The sequence below is a fragment of the Diorhabda sublineata genome, chromosome 7 (genome assembly GCF_026230105.1).
Source record: "Diorhabda sublineata isolate icDioSubl1.1 chromosome 7, icDioSubl1.1, whole genome shotgun sequence".
NCBI classification, from domain to species: Eukaryota; Metazoa; Arthropoda; class Insecta; order Coleoptera; family Chrysomelidae; genus Diorhabda; species Diorhabda sublineata.
The window spans coordinates 32,671,032-32,698,406 of record NC_079480.1 but is presented as its reverse complement, the minus strand read 5'-3'; the positions used below and the strand labels follow the sequence as shown (position 1 = coordinate 32,698,406).

At 32.3% G+C, this 27,375-nt stretch overlaps 1 protein-coding gene across 3 annotated transcripts in view; it reads left to right on the top strand.

The window, feature by feature from the left end:
* The window catches only part of LOC130446449 (mushroom body large-type Kenyon cell-specific protein 1), a 215,139-nt gene that overhangs the window by 30,792 nt on the left and 156,972 nt on the right, over positions 1-27,375 (top strand). For 2 of the 3 annotated variants that reach the window (XM_056782721.1, XM_056782719.1), the window contains exon 1: positions 12,545-13,149. In XM_056782721.1, the coding sequence (XP_056638699.1) occupies positions 13,056-13,149 (94 nt within the window). In that variant the 5' untranslated portion in view covers positions 12,545-13,055. Of the gene's footprint in view, positions 1-12,544; positions 13,150-27,375 lie in introns of those variants that run through there. The other variant, XM_056782720.1, reaches the window with a different exon arrangement.

Here is a 27,375-nt window from a genome sequence, read left to right as displayed (position 1 = left end):
CTCACAAAAATGTTCCATTTCTAATGCTCCAGTAATACCAAGTAGAATAAGCAGTTGTTCCTTGAATATATTACTGATGAAGTGCTCTTTAAACCGGACATCAACGGACCTCTTAGTCTGCCCAATATATTTTCCGCCACAGCTAATTTCATATAAACCACTCTTTTCCAAATTTGGTATTTTATCTTTAGGATTGTCCAACAATTGTTTTAATGTATCGTTTGATTTAAAACCCAATTTAGAACGTACTGTGTTGAAAATTCCTCCAAATCCCTTTGTATAAACAGGATTGAAAGCTACCAGGGAGAATTTTTCTTGTTTTTCATTTTGATTTTGGAAGAAGGTTTAATCATAACCGTTGAGTACAGTTACAGCTTCAATTAATGTCCTTCCCTTACTTTATCTTTGTAATTGCCAGGAAAAGGAAAATGGTCATCTCATGTTGGACACAACGGAAAGAATCAGCTGAGATGTACCTGCAGGTAAATGAAACCTCCTTCGTTTGTCTTTTTCGTATTGAATACACCAAAAATATCATCCACATACCTGCACCATACCCTTGGCAAATACTGAAACTCTTAACTAATTTGCTTTTCAGAATGACTTGTGAATTGTTCAACCATAAACAGTGATAGGCAATCGTCTATAGCTATTTGAATTCGTTTCGGTACTGGAAATAGTTTTGCTCCATATACCTCTTGTCGGACAAACTAAGAGATTTGTTAATGTGCGGTTTAATGAGCATATATGTATCCAATGAAATTGTTAGATGCATTTGAAAGGATTGAAATTGTTAAATATAAGTAGGTAAGGAATCAATTTGAAAATTTCTGCCAAGGAGGTTCTCTGGATGTAATTATTTTTTACGGGAGAAGGTTTATTGTTTGAAAAATTTTGTATAAAACAGGTAAGTCAAGTTATTAGGTTTTAGTTTACATTAAATTACTGAAGACGATAACTTGGTAATCGAAACGCGTGTCGAACAGTGTAATTGTGAGGGTTGGTATTATGGTAGAGGTGTTCAGTTTCAACAATTCCAACTTACCAGAAAAAGGGAAAATATTTTTTCTTTGTGTAAGATTGATTAAATATACTTTACGAAAATGACAAATATATTCAAAAACAACTTCATCCGACAGATTATACACACAAAATAAACGTTATTTCACAAAATTGAAACATTATATGCAAAATCATGACAGTAGTTATGATAAGAAGTAAATTTTTCAATACTAAAATCAAAATTCATAAAAAAATCGATTAATTTCCAATTTTAATTGTAAATCTTTCTATCCAACTGTAAATTCCAATCTCGTGAGTCGAAAAGAAAATTATCCCTAGATGAGACCACCACTGCACTTCCCAAAAACTCATTTAAGCGTTACCCCAACACCCTTCCGAATTTTTACTTCGATGAAGACACCTTATGAGGGCAGTTTTGACAGCGCTTCCAGTGCAATTGTGGAGAGTTTAAGAAGCAGAGAGCCACTATTGATCGCATTTTTTGATCCCTTTCCGCATTCCCTTCGCCCCACCGCCCCATTCCCTTCGCCGCCCCTCTTCACGACCTACGGTTCGCTAAATGCATCCTAACTGTGCACTTCCTACCGCCTGCATTTTTACATGCGAAAATTATTCTAAAAGAGTGCAGAGGACGAAGTTTTCAGAGCGCTGTTGCCAAATATTAAGACCAACCCTAATAAAAAAAAAATTCTTACGTTAATGCCGTGATACATTATGTAGTTTTCGATATCGTTTTCTATACAGTTGTTAATATCGACAGAAACTGCACAGTTTTCTGTACAGGAAACTTCCATGTTCAATAAATTGTGTAAGACATTTATGCAGCCATCTATATTGATATTTACGAAAACAACGCCTCTGATTGGTGGTATAGAACTTCCAAAGGACATTGTTAATTGATATTTGTGACTTTTTATTTCATTGTATAACCATATTTCTTATGTTAATGTGTTTACTTGGTTCCATTTTAAAAAGATTAATCAAATTAGGTCTGACAGATCCTCGAAAAGATTTTATATACTATTGGAATTTCTTGCAGAAGCTCATTACTTAAAAAATTTAACACGTTCGATGTCAAACGACTTGTTTTTCTTTGAATCAAAGTCTTTATCTATTTTGCTTATTCCGAGAATTGTCTTGGCAAACAGTTTGTAACATAATTTATATATCCAACTACCGAAAAAAATAATTTCAACAAGAAATGACTTACGCCAAACATAAACATGACACCGACACGACATTCAACCTATTGCGCAAAAACTAATGCAGAAACTAGCGCAAAACTAGTGCAGGAACTAGCGCAGAAACTAGCGCAGACGTTAGCGCAGAGACTGTAAAGAAATAAGGTGGGGAATGGTGTTTCTGTATAATATTCGATATCGAAAACTATGGGAAAAAATTGAACTCAGATGAAACAGTATTCAGACACAGCTCAGACACGTAATTACTATAATCTATTTTTATTTACGAGAAACTAATAAAACCTCCAAAAGTTTCAATTCCAAGTATCTCTTCCCGACAAATTTCACGAAAATACGATTCAGTCCAAGTATAAGTTGTGTATTCTGAACAGTTTAGTTTATTTGCAATTTGCAAGGTGCAGGAATATTGCGAATCATAGTGTAATTGGGGAAAATTAGGAACATTTGATGAACATACATTAATAGTATGTTGAGAAATCAACGATTTACGAAGTTATTAAAAAAGAGAAATGTGGCGAGTTTGAAACAGCACATAAAGCTCCAGGAAAACCAAAATTTCAAATAGAAAATCATTTGAAAGAAAGACTTCGAAGGAAGTTCTACTTTCTGATACTAGATGAAAGTTTGTTTACGGTTCAGGATGATAAGGATTAGCTTGAACTGAGTCAAGAGAAACTTTCGAAATAAATAGGTTTTCACTGGAAACACAAGCATTCCACAGAAAGTCGATTTCAATAAAATTAAACGATATTGTCCCATGGAGAAGAAATTACATACGGACTATAAAAGAAATGAAAAACCAAAGAAGGAATCTATTTAAACTAACTTGGAACCGTTGGCGATATTTATACTGAATACACTGTTTTTAACACCACTCATAAATACACTGTCTGACGCTCGTTTCGATAACCAGGTTATCGTCTTCAGAGAATGACTATTTTATTCAGATGAAACATGGATCAGTGAAGAACATATACCAAGGACGAAGACAGGCTTTCTCAATGAATTTATCTACTGGTTTAGATCCACCAACAATAAAGGGGTGCGATTGATAATAGTACACATCTGCAGCTTTTGTTTTGGTTGTTTCAAAGATATTTTGTTGACTTTTATATTTATGATAGATCTTCTACCTCAGAACTCTATAATAGTAATGGATAAAGGAGATTTACAGAATTGGCTAAATTCAAATAATATAAATTTCCATCCTGGTTCTTTGAAAAAAAATTGTATTCCTTAGGAAAACTTAAAAAATATGGAATGGGTGAAATTGTAGGAAATCGTGGAATGACGACGGTTAGGTCTCCACTATATCATTGCGAACGAAACCTGATTGAACTAGTATCGGCACAGATAAAGATAGAAGCTTCAAGAAAAAATTATTTTTCCAAAATAGTGATTTTAAACGGTTGTTTTTGGGGGCTGTATACAATGTGAGGCCGGATCACTGAAGAAAAAAGAGATAATGTTCGTGTAGGACCATATTAATGATAAAATGATTACACTTATTGTGTATATTGGTTGCAACATCTGATTCCGATTCAGATTTGGATTAATAAGAAGTAGCTCCACTTGAACTGACAAGTTTTTATATCAAAATTCTCCTATATAAGTATCTCCGTTTTAGAAGAAATTTCACTTTTTCACCTTCAGCGGTTGGAAAGTTATGAGCAGATTAATTAAGTTAAAATATAAATAAACACACGGTATATTCATTATATTTGAACGAATAGGTATAACTTGAGATAAATATGATATTATTTTAACTTTAACTAAATACGCCTATGGATTACGAATGCTTCATCATTTTATTACTCTCTTATTCATAAAAATAGATTATGATTTGTCATTCTCTATTCTGTATTTGTATTCTGTATGTCAGTTTTTTTTCATTGTACGCAATGTGTTCCACATATTCACATAAAACTAGTCTCAAATCGATAAATCGGAAGATGTGGCGTACCACTCCATTTTTCAAATCAATTCAAGTAATTTTTAACAGCAATGTGAAGTATGATGGTGAATATATTTTTCTATTCAGATAACTTCTTATGTCTTGTGAGTTTTATGGTATCGCTTTCGTATTAGTTAACTTACTAAGCGTATTCAGCATGCATGATGGTTTATATGTGTTGGGATCTTTTTTCGGGATCAACATGGTTAGCTTTCAATTGTCAGGAAATTATTATTTTGCCAAAAGATAATTCGTCATTTCTTTAATTCTGTTTGGTCTGACAAGATGTCTGGTTCTGGTGCTTTACCATTTTGGGTACTTCCAGCTACGTTGGTATCGCCCCAAGTACTATTTTTGATTTCTACACAACAGAGGTCTTCAAAAAATTGATTTTCTCCTTCTTAACTCTCCCTCGTGTTTGCTTCCTTCGGTTCTTGTGACAGTCTACTCTTTTGGTTTCTATTTCAAATAAAGTTTCTTAGAATTCTCTCGAAACCATGTTTTGTTCTCATTGTGTAGCTTCTTTCGCAATTATTAAGTCTATTAATGTTCTGCCCATTATAACTTGCAGTACCACTTCCTGAAGGTTGACTCTACCCGTAACAGTATATTTCTTTATGATCGACTCAGTATTGTCTTCGTCCTTTTAATGACGACAGATTTTTTCTACACTGATGCCCTATACAAAATCATGTTGTGGAAACCCCTGAAATAACAGCTCTTTGGCAGCGGGAAAGTTCTTATTGTTAAGTTGATCAGGTGCTCAGAGATGTTTTTTGTCGAAATTTGGTTATGTTCAATTTATGACAAAGGTTCCTCACGTCTATTGTTACTAGTGCAAAGAATTTTATTTTGAATTCTATAACCGCTGGTAAAACTGACAGTGTTGCGTCGATACTGAGTTTCCCTTTGCAAAAATCGAACTGATACTTGTGGAATCCGACTTTCAATTCTATCTCTTCAATTAGTCACTAAGCGAATACAACATGCGTAATGGTCTATATGTGTTGGGATCAAGATCTTGGTAAGCTTTCATTTGTTTTGCCAGAAGATCATTCATGATTTATTTGATTTAGTTTAGTGCGCACTTTGCTAGTATCTTTATGGCGTCTGAAAGGCCTTGTCTCGCTGTCTGTTTACCATTTTGGATACTTCCAGCTAAGTTGGCTATCTCTTGATCAGTAAAAGCTTCGATGTTACTTCGTGTCTTTTCGTTTGGAGATCTTACATCTTCGGCTACAGACATTTCAATAGTCGGCTTCTAGAGTTTTTCACAAAATTTATTTTCCGCTTCTTTGATGTCATTGCAAAGTTCTTTTCAAAGTTCTACCGCACCTGAGTCATATTCTAATGATTCTCGTCCCCAGCGAAACAACTCAGACCAATTTCCAATTGTTGAAAATGATGGACGCAAGTCACCGTCAACAGGTTCTATTCTGTTTTTGATTCGTGTTGTATTAATCCTTCTTTAGTCAAAAATCTTAGAACAGCGTGGTCTTTCTAATGCTGTGAGAAGCTGTTTAATCAATTTTATGTGGTTCAAATACCAAATTCTATCAATATAAATCATTTTTAAATTAATTGTGACGATTGAAATTACAATTACACTGTCTGATGCGCGTTTCGATAAACTTAGTTTACCTTCAGTGTCTGAAGATGATAACGTGGTTATCGAAACGCTCGTCAGACGCTATAATTGTGAGTGTTGGTGTGGTGGTAGTGTAATCAGAATATTCAACATATTTATTATGTTTGTTCTTGTATAATGAATCTAATAAATAATGACATATTTCTATTGTTTTTGAATACACTATCTGATCAAAATGTGTCCATTAATAATCACTGATACTCATGATTAATTTTCATAATAGATCATCCACATCCACGTCATTAATATTTTCTTGAAATTATTATTAGTTTTTGTCTTATATCTATTACGCCACGCAATATGGCGGCCTCACTGAAATGTTTAAACTACCAATAAAATTTTAGAATTTTCAATAATTTTGTTCTCTATAAATTAATCAAAGCATTAAAGAAAATATAATGAAAGTTGTATATAAATTATCCCCAACTATTTTTTTCTCAAACTATGCAAGTACTTTGTAATTAAAAACAAGGTGGAGGTGGTTGTTACCAGATTTTATTATGATTCGTATTACATATTTACTGTTTTCTACTCGAATCAATTATAAATTATGATGTTAATCTATTTTTCTCTGTGCAACTATTAGTCTTCATATTGAAAAAAAGTTTTGATATGAAATGAGTTGCTGATTTTCTCTGTGCAACTATTAGTCTTCATATTGAAGAAATAAGTTGCTGATTTCACCCCCGTACAATGTAACAGGAATATTGAATAAAAAAACGTAGTTAATCTTCTGAGATTGCACGGAAATTAACGGATTTCAAGTTTCTAGGGTTACTGATATTTTAGAAAAACTCAGCTTTAGTAATTGTCTTTTCAGAATAGTTTATCAGAAAGAAACACACTGTATCTTATTTTACTAGTAAAAGTAAGAAACTTCATGAGGTTTGGAAAATCCGTCTGGTCTTTAATGGCTTATATAATGATTTATATTGCTGTATATTCAAAATAAAATACGCATTCCATTGCTATGTGTTCTGCTCGTTAATAATTTGAAAAAGTTACCTTTAATTCCGTCAAACTTATTTTCAACCATCAAGTGTGCTAATATAACTAAAAATATTATCATATGAGGTATCTCAAGTAATTAAAAATCAACTTAACGAAATGATTTTCACAATACCCATTACATATACCCTAGAGAACTTTGTTTATATGATTGACCCTTTTCACACTAATTAAACCTTCATTTGGTGTAGTTATTACCGTATTTATACATTTTGTCTCAATATAATATTAGTATTGATTGTATCGAGCAATCATTTTAAATATCAAAAGCGTATTATTAATATGTTTTACTTGTATCTAATTCTCTAGTCAAGGTATGGGCGCTGATGACGTAGATTACCGGCTGAGATGGTACAAGAGAAACGAGTGCAGCGATGTAGATATTCGAATTTTGATAATTAATTGTGAAAACTATAAATGCTAGAAAAACTAGATAAATTGCTAATAATCCAAGCTTATTATTTTTATTTTACTTTTTCGCCTTGATCGCGTTTTATTCACAAAGTATTAATAGAGGTAATGAAGAATGTTAACCTGGTAGTTATTACGTTCGATAATTACCAAATTAAAAATGTATCTACAGGAATTTAATGCGTATATTCGCAGTCGACTGAACATGCCAGCAAACTGATTTTGTTTTCTATCAAATTTTCTCATCCTAACATCCTAATATTCCACTAAAAATCAAAAACTGTAAAAAGTGTTCGGTTCGATGAAACATATTCATAAAAAATGCAAGAAGCCAACAGTTTGTGCATGGTCTCAGAAGTACTTGGCCTTATATAGAAAACACAAAAATTTTGGAAAAAATCGTCATCTCCTTTTGGCGCCATACACTTTTCCCAGCGATGTTCAATAAGTTCGATACTCTTTCCATAATAAGACTCATCAAGATCCATAAAACAGCCATTTTGTCAAACTGGGAACAGAGAGTCTAGATCTGATGTATAGGGTGGATGAGGTAGCAATTCAAACTTCAATTCATTAATTTTGGTCATTGCAACAACGGATGTGTGCGGTCGTTTTTTTCAGTCAAACGTTGCAATAAGTTCGCCGTTGATAATTTTTATCTTTTTCAAGATATTCAATGAAAATTATCTCAAAAAAACGACGCCATGACCTTGCTTGTAAATGTAACGGTCTTTGCCTTCTTTGAAGCCAGTTATCTCTTCCCATTCCATTGCTTTGATTACTTTTTTGTTTCGGATGTGAAGTGATTTACCCAAGATTTCTTTTAAATTATCGATAATTTGAGCAAATCCAATACATTTTTCAATAACGTGGTCTGTAATAATCGATGTTTCTGGTCATCCAGGTGCTCTTCCAACAGAGATTAACACACCACTTAGTTCACCTGAAGGAAGATGAACAGCCTAATGGTTAAGGTAGAAGACTTGTAGTTCACCTAAAATACTGTGATGTCGATAAAAATCAAGTTCTATAATAAGAATCGTCAAGCTATTTAACATAGCCATTAACTGCCGGTGTCTCTTCTTCATTGTTAGAAAATCGTTGACTACAGTGCCACTTTTTTAATATTGGGAACAGAAATCAATCCTAGGGGGATAAATCTGGCCAATAGGGTGTATAATGTAGGAATTCAAACTTTAATTCTTCAATTTTGGCCATTGCAATAACGGATAAGTGAGCTGATGCATTGTCTTAATGAAGCAACCCTTTCTTCTTAGCCAAATGCGGCCGTTTTTGCTTGATTTCTTCGCTTAAACGTTGCAATAAGTTCGCATTATATTCGCCGTTGATAGTTTTTTCCTTTTTCAAAAAAATTATCCCAAGAAACCAACGCCATGACTTTGCTTGTAGATGAAGTTGTCTTTGCCTCTTTTCGAACGGCTCCTCCATTTTCAGTCCACTGTTTTGATCGCTCTTCTGTTACAAAATTGAATTGATGTACCCAAGTTTTATCCATGGATATGAAACAGTGCAAAAATTCGGCTTTATTGCCAAACAATCGATAGAAACATTTTCACGACGCTGGTTTTGTTCCATTATGAGGAAACGCGGCACCCATCTTGTGCACAGCTTTATCATGTGGAAATTTTCAGTTAATAGTCTGATCTACGACTCCTTTGAACTCTACTACTCAATATTTTATTATTGATAACGAAGGAGCAGTCTCACCCAGAGAAGAATCTGCTTTCATATTGGTTGAACTAACACAAATTTTTTCCATGTTTAAAAATTAACTAATGTCTGCCAAACAAATACTTAGCAACGTGGTGGCTTCAAACTCGAAGCATATGCTGTATACTTTCCAAGACAGTGGTATTTTTCAAGTAACTACCTCCATCTCTAGGTCAGGTCAGATACTTCTGGGGCTATTATCGTACATTCGTGAACCATCTGATCTAACGTATCCACACCACCATCAATTCTGTTGTATTCAATAATATATTCTCAGTGCAAGTTTCCACGATCTTTGTGTGGTTGGAATACTTTGGGTATGAATCTTTCAATTCTTTTTTCATCGTTCCCATAGGGAGTCATTTGAAATTAAGCTAATGATTGCTGCTATATTGCTGCTTGTTATTTTTAGGAAGTCCAGATCTAGTTTCCTTATTATCAAATCTTATGAAACGCAAAAAAGACTTGAATCTATTCCATTGTCGCTTCAAAGATTGATGGTACATCAATAGGATTCCATAGAACTTCATAGCTCGTTTTGTTGTAATACCAACGACCAGAAGCATAAACATACATCCAAGAAAGCTTATATTTCTATCTTATCACATGATTTCCATGTTTTGTCCAATAAGACGCGAATCCCTTCAGAATTTGTAAATCCAACTACTTGTTCAACAATTTCATTTGTCATACTCATATGAAAACAATCCACTGGGTCTTCCGAAAGTTTTCTTGGTTTATGTGTGATCAGTGGGATCAGACTCATGTAACCAATCCATCTTCACCAGTATAAGTAAAAACTGATTTTGTTCCATTAGTGTCATTTTCAATTTTCTTATAGCCGTCGTCTGAATATCAGATTCTTTGCATTGTCACCTTCTGATCCAGACTGACTAATATAAACAAAATTATCAATAATTTGTTGTTTTTCTCGGATGGACAGCGTCTTGTTTGTCACCATTCGAATGTTTGCTTCAAGATTAACCATCAACAAATTGATTTACAGATTTGGTAAATGTACTACTAGAGTTTAGAGCAAACAGATGCTTGAAAAGTGATTACAACTGTTTTTACTGACTTTATAGATGAGGAATGTCCAAAAGAGATGGAAACAATGTTTTTCACAAATACTTCTCAGAATAGACTCTACAAAATTACAAAGCAAAGTGAGCCAATGTGACTAAATGGGAATGTTTCAGGAATTTTCTTGAAAATCAAACCTATTAGGTTAATTCCAATATGCGAAAGAATCTTCAGTATGTTCGCATCAAACATAATGCCAAAGGTATTCTTGCAAAACTGAAAAGGAAACATAACATTGAGATATGTCCAGTACGATTGGAAAGATTCTTAAAAAAACATGAATATCGATATAAAATAGTTAATAAAAAGTAAACAGTTATGGAATGTGGAGAAAGTGGAGAAACGAATATATAACAAAAATTCGGGAGTATCGTTTTGTAGTAAACTTATTATTCATATGAAACATGGTTTGATAGCCAGAATCTTCCAGGAAATTGTCTTACTACTTATTCTGCCAACGATTTTTTATTAGTAAAACTTTGAATCAACAAATTCATCCTTACATTTAATTTTACTGAAATTATCTTCGCTCGTTATACAAAGTACAACTCTGTACAATTCTTAATGATGGGTTTTACAAAGTGAAAACATTTTCTCTATTTGATCGGAATTATAATAATAAACGAAAGAATGTAAACTAGCAAAAACATACTTGGAATTGAACTCAAAACCGACTGTCAAAAGATGATGATTGTACATACAGACGAGCGCTTTGATGCATTTTAGAGAGAGAGAGAAATGCTTTATTGTCAAAAAGTGCTACAATTTGTAGACAAAAGCTTGTAAAAACTAAAAATCAAACATAAAAATAATTAAATAAACAAACGAAAATCACAATAAGTGACAAAATTATAGGTAATAGTTAGTATATAAGTATATAAGCAAATTTAAACCAGTAAGTCGCATGCCCGGAATTGAATATTATTTATTATTAGAAGTCGTTTACAAAGTAGAAGGCACTTTCCAGTAAATATGCCCTCAAATTATTACGAAATGCGACGAAAGATGATTTCGATTTGATTCGAATTGGCAAGTGATTGTGCATTTTTTTAGCATTGTGAAATATTGAGCCCTCAACTAATTATGAATGTGGAGTAGGTAAGTAAAGGTCGTGCTCCGCGTTCTTAAGTGGATTTGAAATTGGAAAAGCGTGCTTACGAATTAGGCAAACGGATTCAAATATTAATAGGGGAGGAAGAATCAAAATTTTTAATCCCCCCAGAAGGGAAAAGCATATCGGAGATGCGACTCAATAAGATCATAATAAACTGTCAAGGAAGTGAATAAGTTGAATTTTTTTAAACTGATCTAAGCGCAATACAGGATGAATTTAATTTTCATTTTTATCTCCTTCTTCATACAGAGGTATAGCCGTCTTAACACGTTGAGCCCCAATCTAATTTGATAAACTTTTTTCTGGGCCCAAAATTTTTTTTGTATGATGTTTTTTGTGTGCGGTCACAAGGCGTCTTCTGGGCCTGAAGTAAAGTTTACCGCTAAGACAGTGTTTGTCTTGGAAAACCGCATTATTGTAATCAGTGTTTTGCGAAAAATAGAAATAATTCAGATTGCAATAACAATTTTTCAATTTTATATTTATATTGTAATATATTTTTCGTCATGTTTTTCATACAAAATTAACAATTATGTCGAAGAAAACAAAAAATATGAAAACTAGAACAAAATCAAATGAACCAAGTGTAGCATGATGTTCCAAAGACCCAGGACGGTCCAACCTTACTGTAAAATATATTTTAATACGGTTCCTTGGCCGTGAAGGAGGTTTGAAATAAAATATGTCGTGCGGTCTATAGGATGGTTTGTGGGGAAAGTTCAGTTGCGGGCCTATGGATCGCATCAGAGCTCAACGTGTTAAGGCAACTGGGAAAAGTGCCATTTTGAAATGAAACGTTAATTGAAGTGGTAAAATTATTCATTAGAGCCATATCTCCTTGAAATTTCAGGAATTAAAGTCGAACTCAGATATATCTGAAAAAATTTTAATATTTTTTTATTTCATTGTACTAAAATTTCGTTACTTCACCAAAAAGGTAAATACCTCGACTATAATTCTAAACAAAGTCGCGGAGAGAATTTTGGATACGACAAATACCGTAGAAATCGTATTTTTTTCGAAATTTTCTATCTATTTCAATTATATCTTTGCTTTCTATTATTATTTTTATTGTTGATGAATATATAAAGTTTCAATTCGTTTTATAGATGATTTCATCAATATTATTGCAATATTATGGCAATAACTGGATTTAAATATCTATAAAATTTTTTAAACGGTTACCTTTGGACCACTAGTGTACTGCGGCTATGGCAGGAGTATTTCCAAAGACAAACCAAGGTATATACACCCGGCAAACGCAAGAAGGAGACGATAGATAATAGGGATGCACGACGGCGATCTAGCTGGCGTGGGGAAGGGAAAATGCAAGTGCATGCAAGTGCCGTGTGGCGTCGCTAGCACTTGTTGCACTCACTATGACGTTACTACAGTTGTGATGCCGCCACCATTCATACAACTTCATCAAAAACGAATTTACTTTAGCAACAATTTAAAATACGAGCCCGCCAATATGTAATTTTCAACATTGAACCGAATTAAGCCGGTTTTTGATGTGTACGTGTTTGTTCAAAATATACTTTCCCAATTGTAATTTCAGTGTGTCAGTTTTACAAAAACAAACTTTTGGATTTTATTTCTTTTCAGATTAAGAGGAAAAAAATCATGGCGAGAAAACTACACCGTCTTTACGAATATCAGTTTTTTGAGTGTTGAGTTTTTTAAACTTTTTTCAAACTGTGGTTAAGTGTGATTAATTGAACGAACATTTTTAGTGACTTGAGATTTTATACACAAATTATTTTTTTTTTAAATGAGTGCGGGCACCGAAACAACCTCTTAAAATTGTGTGTAATGAATAATTTGATGCGATGGGTAATATTGTTGAGAGCAATGTGACAAACTTGCCGCCTGTGAAAAATGGCGGATTGTTCTTTTTCGAGATGTATTCAACAAAGAAGGAACATTAGAAGAGAGTTGCAAAGATGGACAAAAAACATGGTTCATATAGTCGGTAAGTAGACAATGTATTATGTACACTTATGTTTCTTCTAATAATCGCCGTCCGATCAATATTAGAGCGCAACGGCCTTATGAAAGGAAAACAGTTTCTAACCTGTTGACTCTAATGTGTTCTAAATAAGTTCTATTTCTCCTAGAAACTCAAACAATAGAGATAAACAGATTTTAGAGGGGAAGAAAGGGATCGGAGGGGAAACGTAGCTCGGTTTTTGGGAACTATGTACACTTTAATGATTTTTAAGATGCACTTTTTTATATGCGTCGTAGTCGCATTTTTCTATAACGGCGCCGGATTATTAGTTTTCTTTTATTTTTTCTGGAAAATTCGCCATTTCCTTCATTAAAACGATAGTACTTCGAGTGAGTATTGATCCAAAGCCGAATATTTTTCTTCTACTTTTTAAATTTTTCAGCATCCTTTTTGTAAAGAACCCGCGCATTAAAAGTTTTTTTTCTTTACACTTTTCTTATAATAAATGTTTGTACATTATTGGAAAATAAATATTTGAGAAAAAAATCTATGTAATTCTTGTTTTTAACAAAAAATTTTAACAATTTCGATATATACATAGGGCAGACATCTCAGTATTTATAAAATAGACTAAAAGGTCATCATGATATATCAAAAAAAAAACATAAATTCAATTATAAAGATTCAAAAATTCTTGAAACGGAATCTAATACACGAAAAAGAGAATTTTTAAAAATGATTTACATTCTATAAATGATAAAAAAGACCTAAATAATTTAAGTAAAATTTATAGTTCTATTTTGTACATTCTAATAAAACTACAAATAATTTAATCAATTACTGCTACATATTTGGGACGTAAAGACTAAGGAAAAATTAATTTTTTTCATTAGAACAAAGTTCTATTTCGATTTTATTCTTATTTTGTAATTCATGATTCTATTGATTGATCTAAATACGCAAATTGTCAATATATTAATATATTTTGATAAAGACTTGAAATTAATCGAAACGTCAATATTTATTTTTCATTTAAGAAATTATTAAGAAAACCCAATTTCAAAATAAAAGAGAACTAAAATCGGAAACATTTAGAAGCATTAATATTTAAAAGGTGCAAGAAATAAGAAATCTAAAAATAAATATATATTAGGATAGTTTATAAAACTAATTACTAATTGATTGTTACAATGTGACAAATATAATCGTAAAGTGTCCCTCTTTTAACGCAGGAAGATCACCATGAACAATATCTGAAATTTTAGTGGTAAATACAATATAACCAACTTCAAAAATTACTCCACAAATTTCTTGTTGATAAACTAGTAAATATCTTTCCACGCTAATAACTAATATATGATTATGCGAGTTTTCTAATAGAAAATAGTCACATAGCAATAAATCTGTATTAGATTGTGGATCAAACAAATTACGATAAAAGCTGAACAATCCCAGAAACCTCGTTGTAGTTTATTTAATCAATATTTTCAATTTGAAAAACAAAATTATTCTAGAAAGAGTTTTCAAAAAATTTAATTGAAAAATTCACGAATTTCTCTATTTTTTTTTTTTAGTTTCTAATTGTTACTAATTTGGAAATGTTTAGATTTGATCAATAAAACAAAAATTATTACTTCAAACGTAAACTGGATGAAAAATAGTCACATTGCAAGCAATAAATCTGTATTAGATTGTGGATCAAACAAATTACTGTAAAAGTTGAACAATTCTAGAAACATCATTTTCATTTTTGTTTTATTGAAGCTCTATAATTTTTCCGTATTTAGTAGTATTTTTTAAATTTTTGAATAATTCGTGAATATCTCTAGTTTTTTTTAGTTTCTCATTGTTATTAATTTGAAAATCTTTAGATTCGAACAATGAAACAAAAATAGGAAGGGTATACAATTTGTGATGAAAATATCTGCATTGATATGTAAATTTTGACTTTTTTACTACCAAAATAATTCGTTAAATAATTATAAATGAAATATTTAGTTTTACAATAGTCACTTATTAATTGATTATTCATTATAAAACAATTTTATTTATTGGAATAATAATTTATAGTAAAATTTGAACAATTACTTCCAACATAAATTCCCGAAGATGTTCCATGTTGCTTTTGTTGAAAGTCTCAATTTTTTTTCTTATTAAACTATTTTCTATGAATGCTTCTTCTAGTGAGACAGATTTCCAGCTACTGTCACGTTTTATGTACTTATTTTTGTCGTTCAAGAGTAATAACTTATCGGAACAAAAAAATCATGTCAAACTGCATCGGAAGTATTTGTATATGGTTGATAGAAATTTTCTAATGAAAAATAATCACATTGCAATGAATCTGTATTAGATTGTGGATCAAACAAATTACGGTAAAAGTCCCGGGTTAAATTTTTACCCGCAAACTTCAAATTCATGTTCACTGAGCCAAAAACCATAGATTGACCCCTATTATTTAACTAGAGTTTATCAAATCACTAGTGATAATGTTATTGAACATACTGTATATTATTACTACATTGACACTGACTGGTCTTTCGAGCCGGATGCGATATTTGGAAGGTTGAAAACACTTGAAGAATAATTTAGGTGTTTGGGTAAAGGTAAACATTTTCAGAAACCTCGTTTTCTTTATTGTTTTATTGAGGCTCTATAAGTTTTACGTAAGTAGTAGTATTTTTCAAATTTTTAACCACTGTAGTTCATTCAATCTATATTTTCAATTTGAAACAAAAAATTATTGTGGAAAGAATTGAATAATTCGCGAATATCTCTAATTTTTATTTTTAATTTCTCATTGTTATTAATTTGAAAATGTTTAGATTCGATCAATGAAACAAAAATTATTATTTCTTTGTCAATAACATCGATTTACTTCAAACGTGAACAGGATGAAAAATAATCACATTGCAATGAATCTGTATTAGATTGTGGATCAAACAAATTACGGTAAAAGTTGAACAATCCTAGAAACCTCGTTTTCTTTATTGTTTTATTGAAACTCCATAATTTTTCCGTATTTAGTAGTATTTTTCAAATTTTCAGCAAGCGTAGTTTATTCAATCAATATTTTCAATTTGAAAATTATTGTGGTAAGACTCTCTCTAATTTTTTTAATTCCTAGTTGTTGCTAATTTGAAAATTTTTAAATAGTTATACAAAAATTTTGTTTTTTGTTTTTGTGGCACATTTGAGAGAATTTTTAGTCTAGACCTGCGGTTTCGGCGAATAATTAAACAATCTCATATGCCATTAAGAGAACGATTATTTTACAAACTTAATACAAAAATAACTATTTCGTTAAGTTAATAAAGGGCACTGTGGTTTTTTCATTGCGTCACACATATTTATGGTGCTTTAAGACCTTGGTTATTTTTTTTGTCCTTTCGCATACATCTGTAACAAGTAATCTCGTATGTCTAACCAACAGAAATATACGTTAAAATATTTATCGATGTATCATATAATACGTTAACTTTCTCTCTACTTATTACGAAATAATCGCTGAAACTACTTCGAACAAAGAAATATTTGAATCTGCATTTTAATCGTTTTTGAAATACAAATAATTTCATAGGCAACTTTTTGGTTTAATTTGATTCACTTATGTATTTAGTGGTTAGTTCAGTCACAAATATATAAACTGAGAAAATCTCCTGGAAGTTCAATAACAAATTTTATCGTATTTGTTTTTATTTTTCATATTGTGAAAATTTATTAATTAATTATTCATTGAGAATTATTCTCATACTAGGTGTTTAAAACTAGTTTTTGTATTTTGTAAAACTTCCATTAAAAATGACACTTCTAATGACAGCTAACAGTGTTAATGGTATTTTATTCACGAGTGTAGTAGAATACTACACTTTATCCACGACTACTAAATATTTTTGTTGAAAAATTTTAAAACAATATTATTTTATAAAATTTCATACAATATACCATGATAAATAATACAAAAATCTATGTATTCGGCTTAAATATATTACGTATCTTATCTTAGAAGAGAGAGATGTAACATGCCCGGAATTAAATATTATTATAAGTAAATATGTCCTCAAATTATTGCAGAATTCGGAAAAAGATGATATCGATTCAATTTCAATTGCCAAGTGATTGTGCAGTTTTTTGCATTGTAAAATATTGAGCCCTTAAATAATTCTGAACGTGTAGTAGATAAGTACAGGTCGTGCTCCGCGTCCCTAGTCGTGCAACGATTTTTCTGAAATTGGAGAAGCTTACGAATTAGGCAAAGGAATTCAAAGATAAATAAGGAAGAAAGAGTCAGAATTTTAAGTCTCTTAAAGCAGTGAGCCTTGCTGTTTAGTCCGAGTTTAGTCCAACTCTCTTTTCCAGTTTGAAGATAGTATCTAAAAATATTTCTATAAAATAATAATTTTCTTATAATTTGAAAAAATAAAATGAAAATTTCGTTACAAGGAATTTGCTTGTTTCCTCCTGTTCAAAGTCTTGTTTCTCATTAAGATTAAACTCTTTAAAGAAATTAATGATGATCGTAAAGGAAGATTCTGAGTGGGAACACTCTTTTTTTTAGGTAAGAGCGAGTTTAATATCTAGACTAAAAATAATAGATGCAAAAATAAATTTATTGATTGAACAATTTATAAGTAGGTACAAGAAAAAATGTTTAAATCACTTAAGTGGTGGTGAAAAATCATCGTTAGATAATAAAATGAAGTAAACTCTCTCTGAGAGCTAGTTAAAACTTTTTCCGATTTTCGACTATACGTCTATCAATCATTTCTTTCTCACCAAATTTGTTTATTCTAAAAACAAAATGTTGAAAGGTGGAAAATGTAAAAACTTTTATTCATCACGACAAGATTCGCTTTTACCATCAAAAACATAACAACACACTTGACTTATTTTTCCTTGCTGGGAATTCCATAACCATAATTTTTAGATACTACTTAATTGTTATTAATTTTTACTTGAAATAATATATAATCAAGTGATAAAATTAAAAATATAATTATTTCCACATAAATATTTGTATACTTGCAATCAACTGTAATCGGTTCGACCTACCTACTCTGATATTAAATTTAGCCACCAGATAGCGTACCCGATTGCTAGAAATCCTTTCTCATTTTTATAAATTTGTTTATTCCAATTCTCTGAGTCGCACATTTACTCAATTCAGGGACTTCTTTAGAAGATTGAAAATTCTGACTCTTCCTTCCTTGCTTCATCTTCGAATCCGTTTGCCTAATTAGTAAGCAAGCTTGTTGCACGACTATCCACTCCACATTCAGAATAAGACTGAGACTTGTGCGGTGCTACGTTTGGTCAGTGCTTCTTTATGGGATGGAGGGTTGGACCCTTAAGGTGAAAAACATCAACAAATTAGAGGCATTTGAAATGTGGGTATATCGTAGAATCCTGAAGATACCATGGACTGCCAAAGTGAGGAATGAGGATATTCTCAATAAAGACCGTGAACTCTTTAACATCGTGAAGAAACGAAAGATTGCATATCTTGGCCATATAATGCGACGCCATAAATATTAATTCCTTCAGCTGATAGTCGAGGGCAAGATTGAAGGTAAGAGAGGATTGGGACGGAAGAGGATGTCATGGTTACGGAACGTGAGGCAGTGGACGGGTATACAAGATATTCAGACATTGATCCATACCGCTAGAGATAGAGAAGCCATGAAAAATGTGGTCGCGAACATCCATTAATGGATAAGCATTAAAAGAAGAAGAAGATTCAGAATAAGTTGAGAGCTCAATATTTTACAATCCACAAAAATGCACAATCACTTGCCAATTGAAATCAAATCGATAACTTCTTTTCGTGCATTTCGCAATAATTTAATGACATATTTACTGGAAAGTGCCTTCTACTCTCTGAAGCATTTCTATTCTAATAATAATATTTAAGTCCGCGCATGCTGCATACTGGTTTAATTTTGCTATGGGCTTAAATACTAACTATTACCTATAATTTTCTTACTTATTGTGGTTTTCATTTGTTTATTCAGTTATTCTTATGTTTGTTTTTCATTTTTTGCAAGCTTTTGTCTACAAATTGTAACAGTTTTTTGACAATATTTTACTTTCTCTCTACATTAACTGTATATGCATTGATTAATACTGTTTTTGTCACAGGGAACTTTGTGATAATTTTTCTTTGAATGTACCATCATTTTTTTTTCAGTCACATCCACTTTTTTCGTGACAGCTATAGATTGTTTTTTAACCTCATTCACGTAAATTCCGCGTAAATTTACGGCATTAGTGCTATTTAGACCATTCTAATTTTCTTGTGTGCCACCAACATCGGCGGGTGTAATTTGGGCGCTAACCATCCTTCTTCACCTGTCTGACCAAGAAGGGTAGATAATCCGACATGTATTTTTTTGCGCTAAGAAGTGCAGGTAGGTCGAGTCATAAAATAACCCAATAGAGGGAAAGTTGATAGATTTTTAAGTAGGTTAGGTTATGTAAATCTCTTATTTTATATGTACTAAATAAAAATATAAAGAAATATAAAGTTTACTTTATTCTGTAGAGTGTTACAAAAATGTTGTGAGGAAACTTTATTAAGGGAAGATTTTTCATTTAAAAAAAGTGAAAAGTAGCCCCCTCTAACGGTTAATTTTTTCAGACCTTAAGTGATAATAGGTCATTTCTCTTATAGGAAAATCTAAAAATACAAAAATATATTTTATTATAAATGTCGGTGATTTAATAAATAACTGTATTTCATAAATCATGTACTTCAGTCGGTTAGCGCCCAAAATACACATAAGATTAAAATGACCCTTCGGTCTTGGCGCCTAGTTTACATGTTGTAAAAAGTACATTAATCCTTTAGCGCCCAAATTACATCCGCCCACCAACATAAATCCTGCGTTCCACATATATGTTGTTTAACGTTTATGAAACTCCTATTAAGTTGGGCTGAACAACAATCTAGACATTTGCTTTTTCGTATACCAACGATTTGGACGGAACCAGAAAATTTTTGTTTGATTCAAACAAAAGGCTCCACAACAAAGTCCATACACACACAGCACCAAAACTTGTCATAAAACAAACAGACTAATCCTACATTTTGCCGAATTCCCTGTGCCAAAGCCTACAAATCAAGCAGAAAGTCAGGATTTTGTTTCTAGTTCGGAATTTCTTCTTAGTCAACCCGATAAGGTATCTCAAGAATTATGAATCTTTAACTTTCAAAAGAACCGCATTTATTGATACAAAGTAATTTTAACGATTCAGTATTTGTCTAAAAAACAAACTAAGCTTCTGTGGTCCAGATTAAACGACTGTAATTTAATTTCACCTATATCGAAACTTTATTTTTCTAAAACAGATGATTTAGTCCACTGTAATAACATTCCTGTAGTGATGAATTCAAGTCACTGGAGATTGTTCATCAACTCCTCAAAAACTAGCTTAAAAGCAGTGTTGGTATACAACGGAAACAAATGTCCTAACTTAACCTAACCTAACCTAACTTAATCAGTATCGGTTGTCCATTATATGAAAAAGACTTACGAGAACTTGAAGTTTCTTCTCGAACAAATTAAATGAACATTTTTGGAAAATTTGTGGAGATGTTAAAAGTAATTGCTCGTTGTTTGGGCTACAGTTTGGTTAAACAAATTATTGTTGTTTCGTTTACGAATGGTAGGGCAGATACAGTTTTTTATACTTTTAATTGAAATTCTAAGCAAATTATATTTTTTTTGGCAACTTATTTTGTACGATTTTTGTCGATAATATAATAAAATTGTGGTCGTTCCGCAAACAGTAACTTGATTAGATTAGAAACTTCCTCCGATTTACTAATATTTCTATCTCCTTCTAAATATCAAATTCCAACCGGTTATATCAGAATATTAATATACGATTCTAGATTTCGAAAGAGGCGTTTCTTAACAAACCATTAGAATCAAGGCCGGGCCTACACTATTTTTGGGCGTCACATGAATGGGCACCTTCAGTATTATGGTAAATTATCTACGGGTGTCATAAAGTAGAATAAAAGAAAACGTTTTATTGGATATACGAATTGTTTCCAATACATTTTTCTCTAAAGCCCATATAACACTATAAAAATTCTATGTTATATACGGGGATGGTTCCAGAATTATATCAATATCAATTGCAGATTATAAAAACCCTTGCCGACAATTTTGTTTGATCCACCATAGGCGTAGTTACCTCATTTTATAAATTTCTTATTTTTATAAATACTTTATATTTTATGCGAGAAAGTATTCGATAAAATACGCATAATACGCCGTCGTTTAGACAGTTGCAGTTAATTGTAGTCCAACTTTATATATATATACCTTACTACAACCTAATATTAAATTATGAAACGTAAATAGACGAGTAAAATGTACCTGCCTGTGAAGGAGTTTGGTTTAAACAGGATACCAGACGCGAACTGAGCGCTTTTTGTACCCCATTCGTCTATTAGAACTTTTTGTTTTTGAAACCACATGATGACAAAACTTGACGCAATGTATAATTGTACTTCGGATAATCTACTATATTTATATAAAGAAATTTATGAATTAGATTAATCTGACCACGCCACTGCGTATCGCAGACTGTGTAGTAGGAATATTTCCAAAGAAATTGTGTACATACGCCTTCCGACATTCCGATTCGATGTTTTCATTGGTAAACAATCGAGATTTACTGAGATGTACGTAGACTGACGGTTTGTTAGATGTTTACCGAATTTTATACGGGGAGTAAACATTATTTTTCATTTGTTAATTTGGTATGAGTGCCGTGAGTATTTATGAAATATTGATTGTTCCTTGCATAACTGTCTTCTGCAAAAGTTTTGTTAAAAAAATATATTTATTGTTCAACGTAATCTCGCTTCAGCTTCATACACTTTTCCCGTCAATGTTCAATAACTATCCAATCAAATTATCGGAAATTCTCTAGATGTGCCCGCGTTGGCATACATCTCGTATTTATTTTTTTCGGGCTAATATTTGGTTGTTGAATTAATAGTTAAATTAAATTAATAGTACCATAACTGTGCTTTTAGGTTAAGTAAATTTTTTAAAAAAATTACTTGGGGTATTCCATCTCGGACTGAATATTTCGTGTAAGATGGAATACACAACCCAAGTAGAGTTAGGTACAACTATTAATTCGCAAATCTGAACTTAACCAAACTTAAAAATATAAAAAGCACAAATATTATTGATAAACAAAAAGCAAGTGACAAAGTAGGGTGCTACTGAATACTAAGTTCACTTCGTTTTGGAAAGGCAATCGGCATATTCGCAGTGGGACTATTATTGACAAGCAATGAAGCAACTTTCCATTTGGTTCGGAGCGATATGCAGAAGATGCAGATTGTATCATCTTCATCCTCACTGATCTCTGTCTCTGATTGATCTTGCTTGGTTGTTATTAACCTTCTCGCAATTGTACCAGATTAAAGATTTGACTGGTTTGCATCCTTTCTTGCTAACTAGCATTTTTTCAGCAGTTCTCATTTTTAAAAACGACATATTTAGAAAGATTTTTGCGTTTTCGTTTGTTGCTCGCTGGACTTTGAATGTCTCCAGCATGCGTAAGGTGGAAGCTTTTGAAGTGTGGCTATTTAGACGGATCCTTAAAATACCATGGACGGGTCCGGTGACCAACGACGAGATACTAAGACGAATGAACAGAGAACGAGAACTATTAACCATTAAAAAGAGAAGGGAAGCTTCCTACTTTGCCTTGTTATAGCTGACCATAGAAGCGGAAGACGCGGCCTGTTTAGAAAAAGATTTTCATGATTGGAAAACCTTAGAGGAATCCCAAAAGATGATTGCCAACCTTTATTAGAATGAAGCAGGCACTGGAAGAAGAAGCTCGTATCAGCTTTTTGTAAATGTGAGATTTGTGATGGCAAGATTAAGCAAAATGCTGCTAGTAATTTTTTTGTTTTTTCATCTATTTCTTTATGTAATTTTTTATTTTGTATGCCAGATAATCTCGCCACCTACGAATTATTTCCTGTATTGGAATTTACGTTTATTTGCTTTGCTTTCCTCTTCAGTCGTTTTCTCGTTACTATTCGGTTCTTCTTCTCCCAACTTTTCCTCAATACCATTCGGTTCTTCGATAGTTTGATCATACCCAAAGTTGGTGATTTCCGTAGGCTCAAACACGCAATCCGGAAAAATGTCTTTATTAAATATATAATAATATTATATCCCCTACCTGAAAATGAGTAACTACCCCGCCAGGATTCTGTTTCAACCAGCTAGTAATTTCTTGATTGTAGTAGGTCAACAGTGGCCCAAAGAATGTGGCATCTAATGGTTGTACCATGTGGGTACAGTGCCATCGTAGGCAAAATAAGACAATGCCTTGACTTTTTGCATAAACCTGGGCTTTTTCCGATTTGTGGACCATCTAACACCAGCAACACTTTTTGGGTTTCTGTAAGTTTCACATTTCACGCAAAAAATTAAGCCAGAAGCTGTTCATCTGAAGAAAATCATTTGAACCAGGAGAAGAATCTTCCAATAATTAATTCTTCATGTTTTTGCGAGGGAATATGAAACATGGCGGTAAGTAAGACCTGGAAGCATTCATTGCACAAATACTGTCCACGTTCCTAAATACCCCAACTTGTTTTTTTCCTTTGGTACCATAAACCTTACAATTTTTTGAAGCAGCTGTAGTAAGGCCACTTTCATTCATGTTGTTCGAAATTTTTGTCCTAGTTATAATAAACTTGCTCCAGAGGTCTTTTCAACTGATCAAAATAATCTATTTGTGCTCAATTAAACGCTCGTGCTCTAACAGAAGAGGTTGACTCTGGTCATTTATGTGAAATAGTAGGATTGCGCTTCGTAAATCCCTTTAATCAATCCCAGCCCTCCATCTTCTTCTGAGAATTAAACAAGTGTTTAATATTCTGGACCACCATTTGATATGCAAGTTTGCGTACCTCTAGAGTCCTAAATCAAAACAACCTAGTTTCCATGTTTTTCTGGCTGGTTTTTTCCCGCCCAAATAGTTTTTTTTGCTCCTACAGAAAATTAATTTGTTTCCTAGCAGCGTTGTTTTAATGTGCCAAAAGGAACAAAGTAAGTTTTGGATGCTAGCAACCAGATTTATTTCTACTTTCAAGTTATCTTCGTCCCATTGAAAACAATTTTCGTTGGTATTTTTCAACAACTTTCACTTAAATCTACAACAACAAACCAAATAATTAATTTGTTAAATAAGGGCGAGTCGGCAAATGATGCCAACTAGCTCGAAAACCCTTATTTAAAAATAAGACCGATTTATTCAAAACCACAACACTACATAGCAAAGGTTATAATATAGAATTTTAAGGCTTGGGCTCATAAAATCGATTTACGTTTGATAGAAATTAAAAAAATAGTAGGAGGTTTATGTTTTACGGCAAGCTATAATGGCAAAAAATAATTTCTTACATTCAAAAATCCAATATTTTAACAAATATCTTTGTTTCTATATATACAAACACATTAGACACGATAGATAAAATGAAAAAAAGGTTAATTGGACCGCAAACTTTTAGTACAGTACGGCCCAATTAGAGCCAAACCCACGAAAATTAGCTATGTCCCTGATTTTCTGAATTTAGGTAGTTCTAGGGGGTTTTCTATCGATACCTACGGTAAAAGTTGATATCAAAATTTTGACCGCTAAGTGATATACTATCTATGCCGAATTTTGAAAAAAATTGTTCAAAAAAATTTCCTATAAAAAAATTACTTGAGATTTTTTCCTTATCTCAAAATTTCCTCTACAAAAACCGAATTTCGTGTTACTGGATTTTTTCAACAGTGAATTTTTTGCAGATAACTCAAAAAACACTTGAAATTTGGAGATAAATTTCTGATAAAAAATGCCGAGCAGGAAATTACATTGTAAGAAGCTCAAATATGATTTTTCCTAACCTACAAAAAACACTAAAATGCCAGAAATACTCTTTTAAATTCTTGATTGTTGTAAGTACTCTAAACTTAAGTGTGAGACAGGGATAATCCTTAAAAACGCTATTCTTGTGAGAACTTTATTTAAACATTTATCAAAAATAGAAAAAATATAAAAAATCGAATGAAAGAATTCACTCTCGAGCATTTCTTCAAAGACGAATTCCGTGCTCGTCAGGGTGTGTTCCCTGTCTTCGCTCGCAGGACTGGTCTCTCCGTCAAAAAAATTCTTTTTCCCCCAAGTCAGCAGGAATCAGATTGGCGCATGAATTTTGTAAACACGACCCGCACAGGCTTCTACATAGCAGTCCAGCTTTCTTGCAAGTACACAACTTACTACAACCTTTTTGGCAGTTACAAAAAATCATTTTTAAGATCTCTGAGGGCGCACAATTCTTATTTGCTGATAAATTTTACGGAGTCAAATTTAGGTGGCTTATCTAGATCACGGTTTAACATTTTATAATCCATCATTAAATTATAAATATATAGCAGCTCCTTGTTCTCAATCATGTCTGTTCACTCAACTAAACTGCTATCCTAACCACATTTTATTGTAAAGCCTTATTTCACGACTTGAGACTATGGGCTACACACGCCATGAATATTTACATCAGACTCATCGAGAAAGTCTCCTTCAGTCTCATATTTATCGAAGAAAATCGCGATCAAAACATAAAAACAATTCTTACGTACTAAAAAAGAAACACAATTAATTTTTTACCTTGGAGCACTCCCATTAGGTTCCTTTTATGCCACTTTAACTATTTTTTTTTTTCAAAATATTCATTCAACAATTAACGTTAAAACGTGCACTAATAAGATGTCTTTTGTCGTCTGTCTGTTTTGCTCCGACGGTGCCCTTCACATCCGTAGAATCTTCGGCTGATGTATTGAAGAAACTCTCCCAATAGAAAGAGGTAAGCTATCCACATCCTCGAAAATCGCAAAGAGATTCAAGAAAAAAATGTCGTTTTGGAGATCTTGGCGAGTTTTCAAATTTTTGATAGGAAACAGAAGGGGAGGACTTATTACTTACAAACTTATTTGGGGAGGAAATTGAAGCTCGACAACTCAGCTACAAATTCAACGAGTAACCAAACTTGTCAACTATTAAAAGAGGTACAATTTCATATATTATATAAGTTAATCGTATAATTGACGACCTCAAGCAAGGATTCGCTGCTGGGTGTAACAAAGTCACAGACACATGTGTTTTAAGTTCACTTAGGCAACCAGCAAAAAACAATCCCGTTCGTGTTGTTTTCCTAGAAAATTTCAAAAGTCTGAATTTTTTGCAGATGCAGTTGAAAAGTAGAGACTTTAACGAGTAAAATACACTTCCTATCGTCTTGATATGTTGAGTTTTCGAGGAGATACAGCAGTTTGTTCTTCAGCCGGGGGCTTAAATTCCCTCAGACTTTATGCGGCGCGATAACTTCTTAGTAAGATACGACCCCGATGTTTATGCGTATTTCACAAAGTAATGACTGCTCTTACGGAAAAATCACAAACAACCTTTTTTGTAGAAAATTTCTTATACTACATTTTTGATCCCTTCACTTTTTCCAAAATTTCGGCATATATTTCGAGTTATATGCAAAATTAAAAATTTTGGACTACCTAAATCCAGAAAATTAGAGACATAACTAATTTTCGTTGGTCAGGTACTGTGATCACTGGACTATTTTTAAAAACCGAGAAAATACCAGTTTGCCAACTCGTTCGATATACCAACTCAGTCACATTTCCCCTATAGAACATTCTTGTTTATTCTGTAGCTATATACTCCTAGTAGTAAAGGACCATTTACGTGGAAAAGAAGAATAATCTAACTGCATAAGTAGTCTAGGTAATTTTTTTTGTATATAGAAATAAAAAACATATCTAAACATCTTTCTGTCATCATCTCGAGTAATAAGACAGTTGGATTTGTAATAAATACCAGAAACAAATCAGTCCATCAACAATAATAATCATTATTACCATTAGATTGTCATATTTGATGAGTGACTACCAACTAGGTACGCAAATATTTTAATTTCTTGAACAAACCACCATAATTTATAAACATTATTTTGAGAATTTAATAGTTAAATGCTTATTTTCGTAACGGTTTAAAATCGTTGCAACGATTATAATAATATTACGATAATTTTTCAAACAGTATAAATTTACAGTTTGCAGAAGAATCTGATTCCGAGGTATGCCTAGGGCGCGAGAAGATTGAACATCCTACCATTTTTCGTTTCTTCCTTATTTCTTCTTA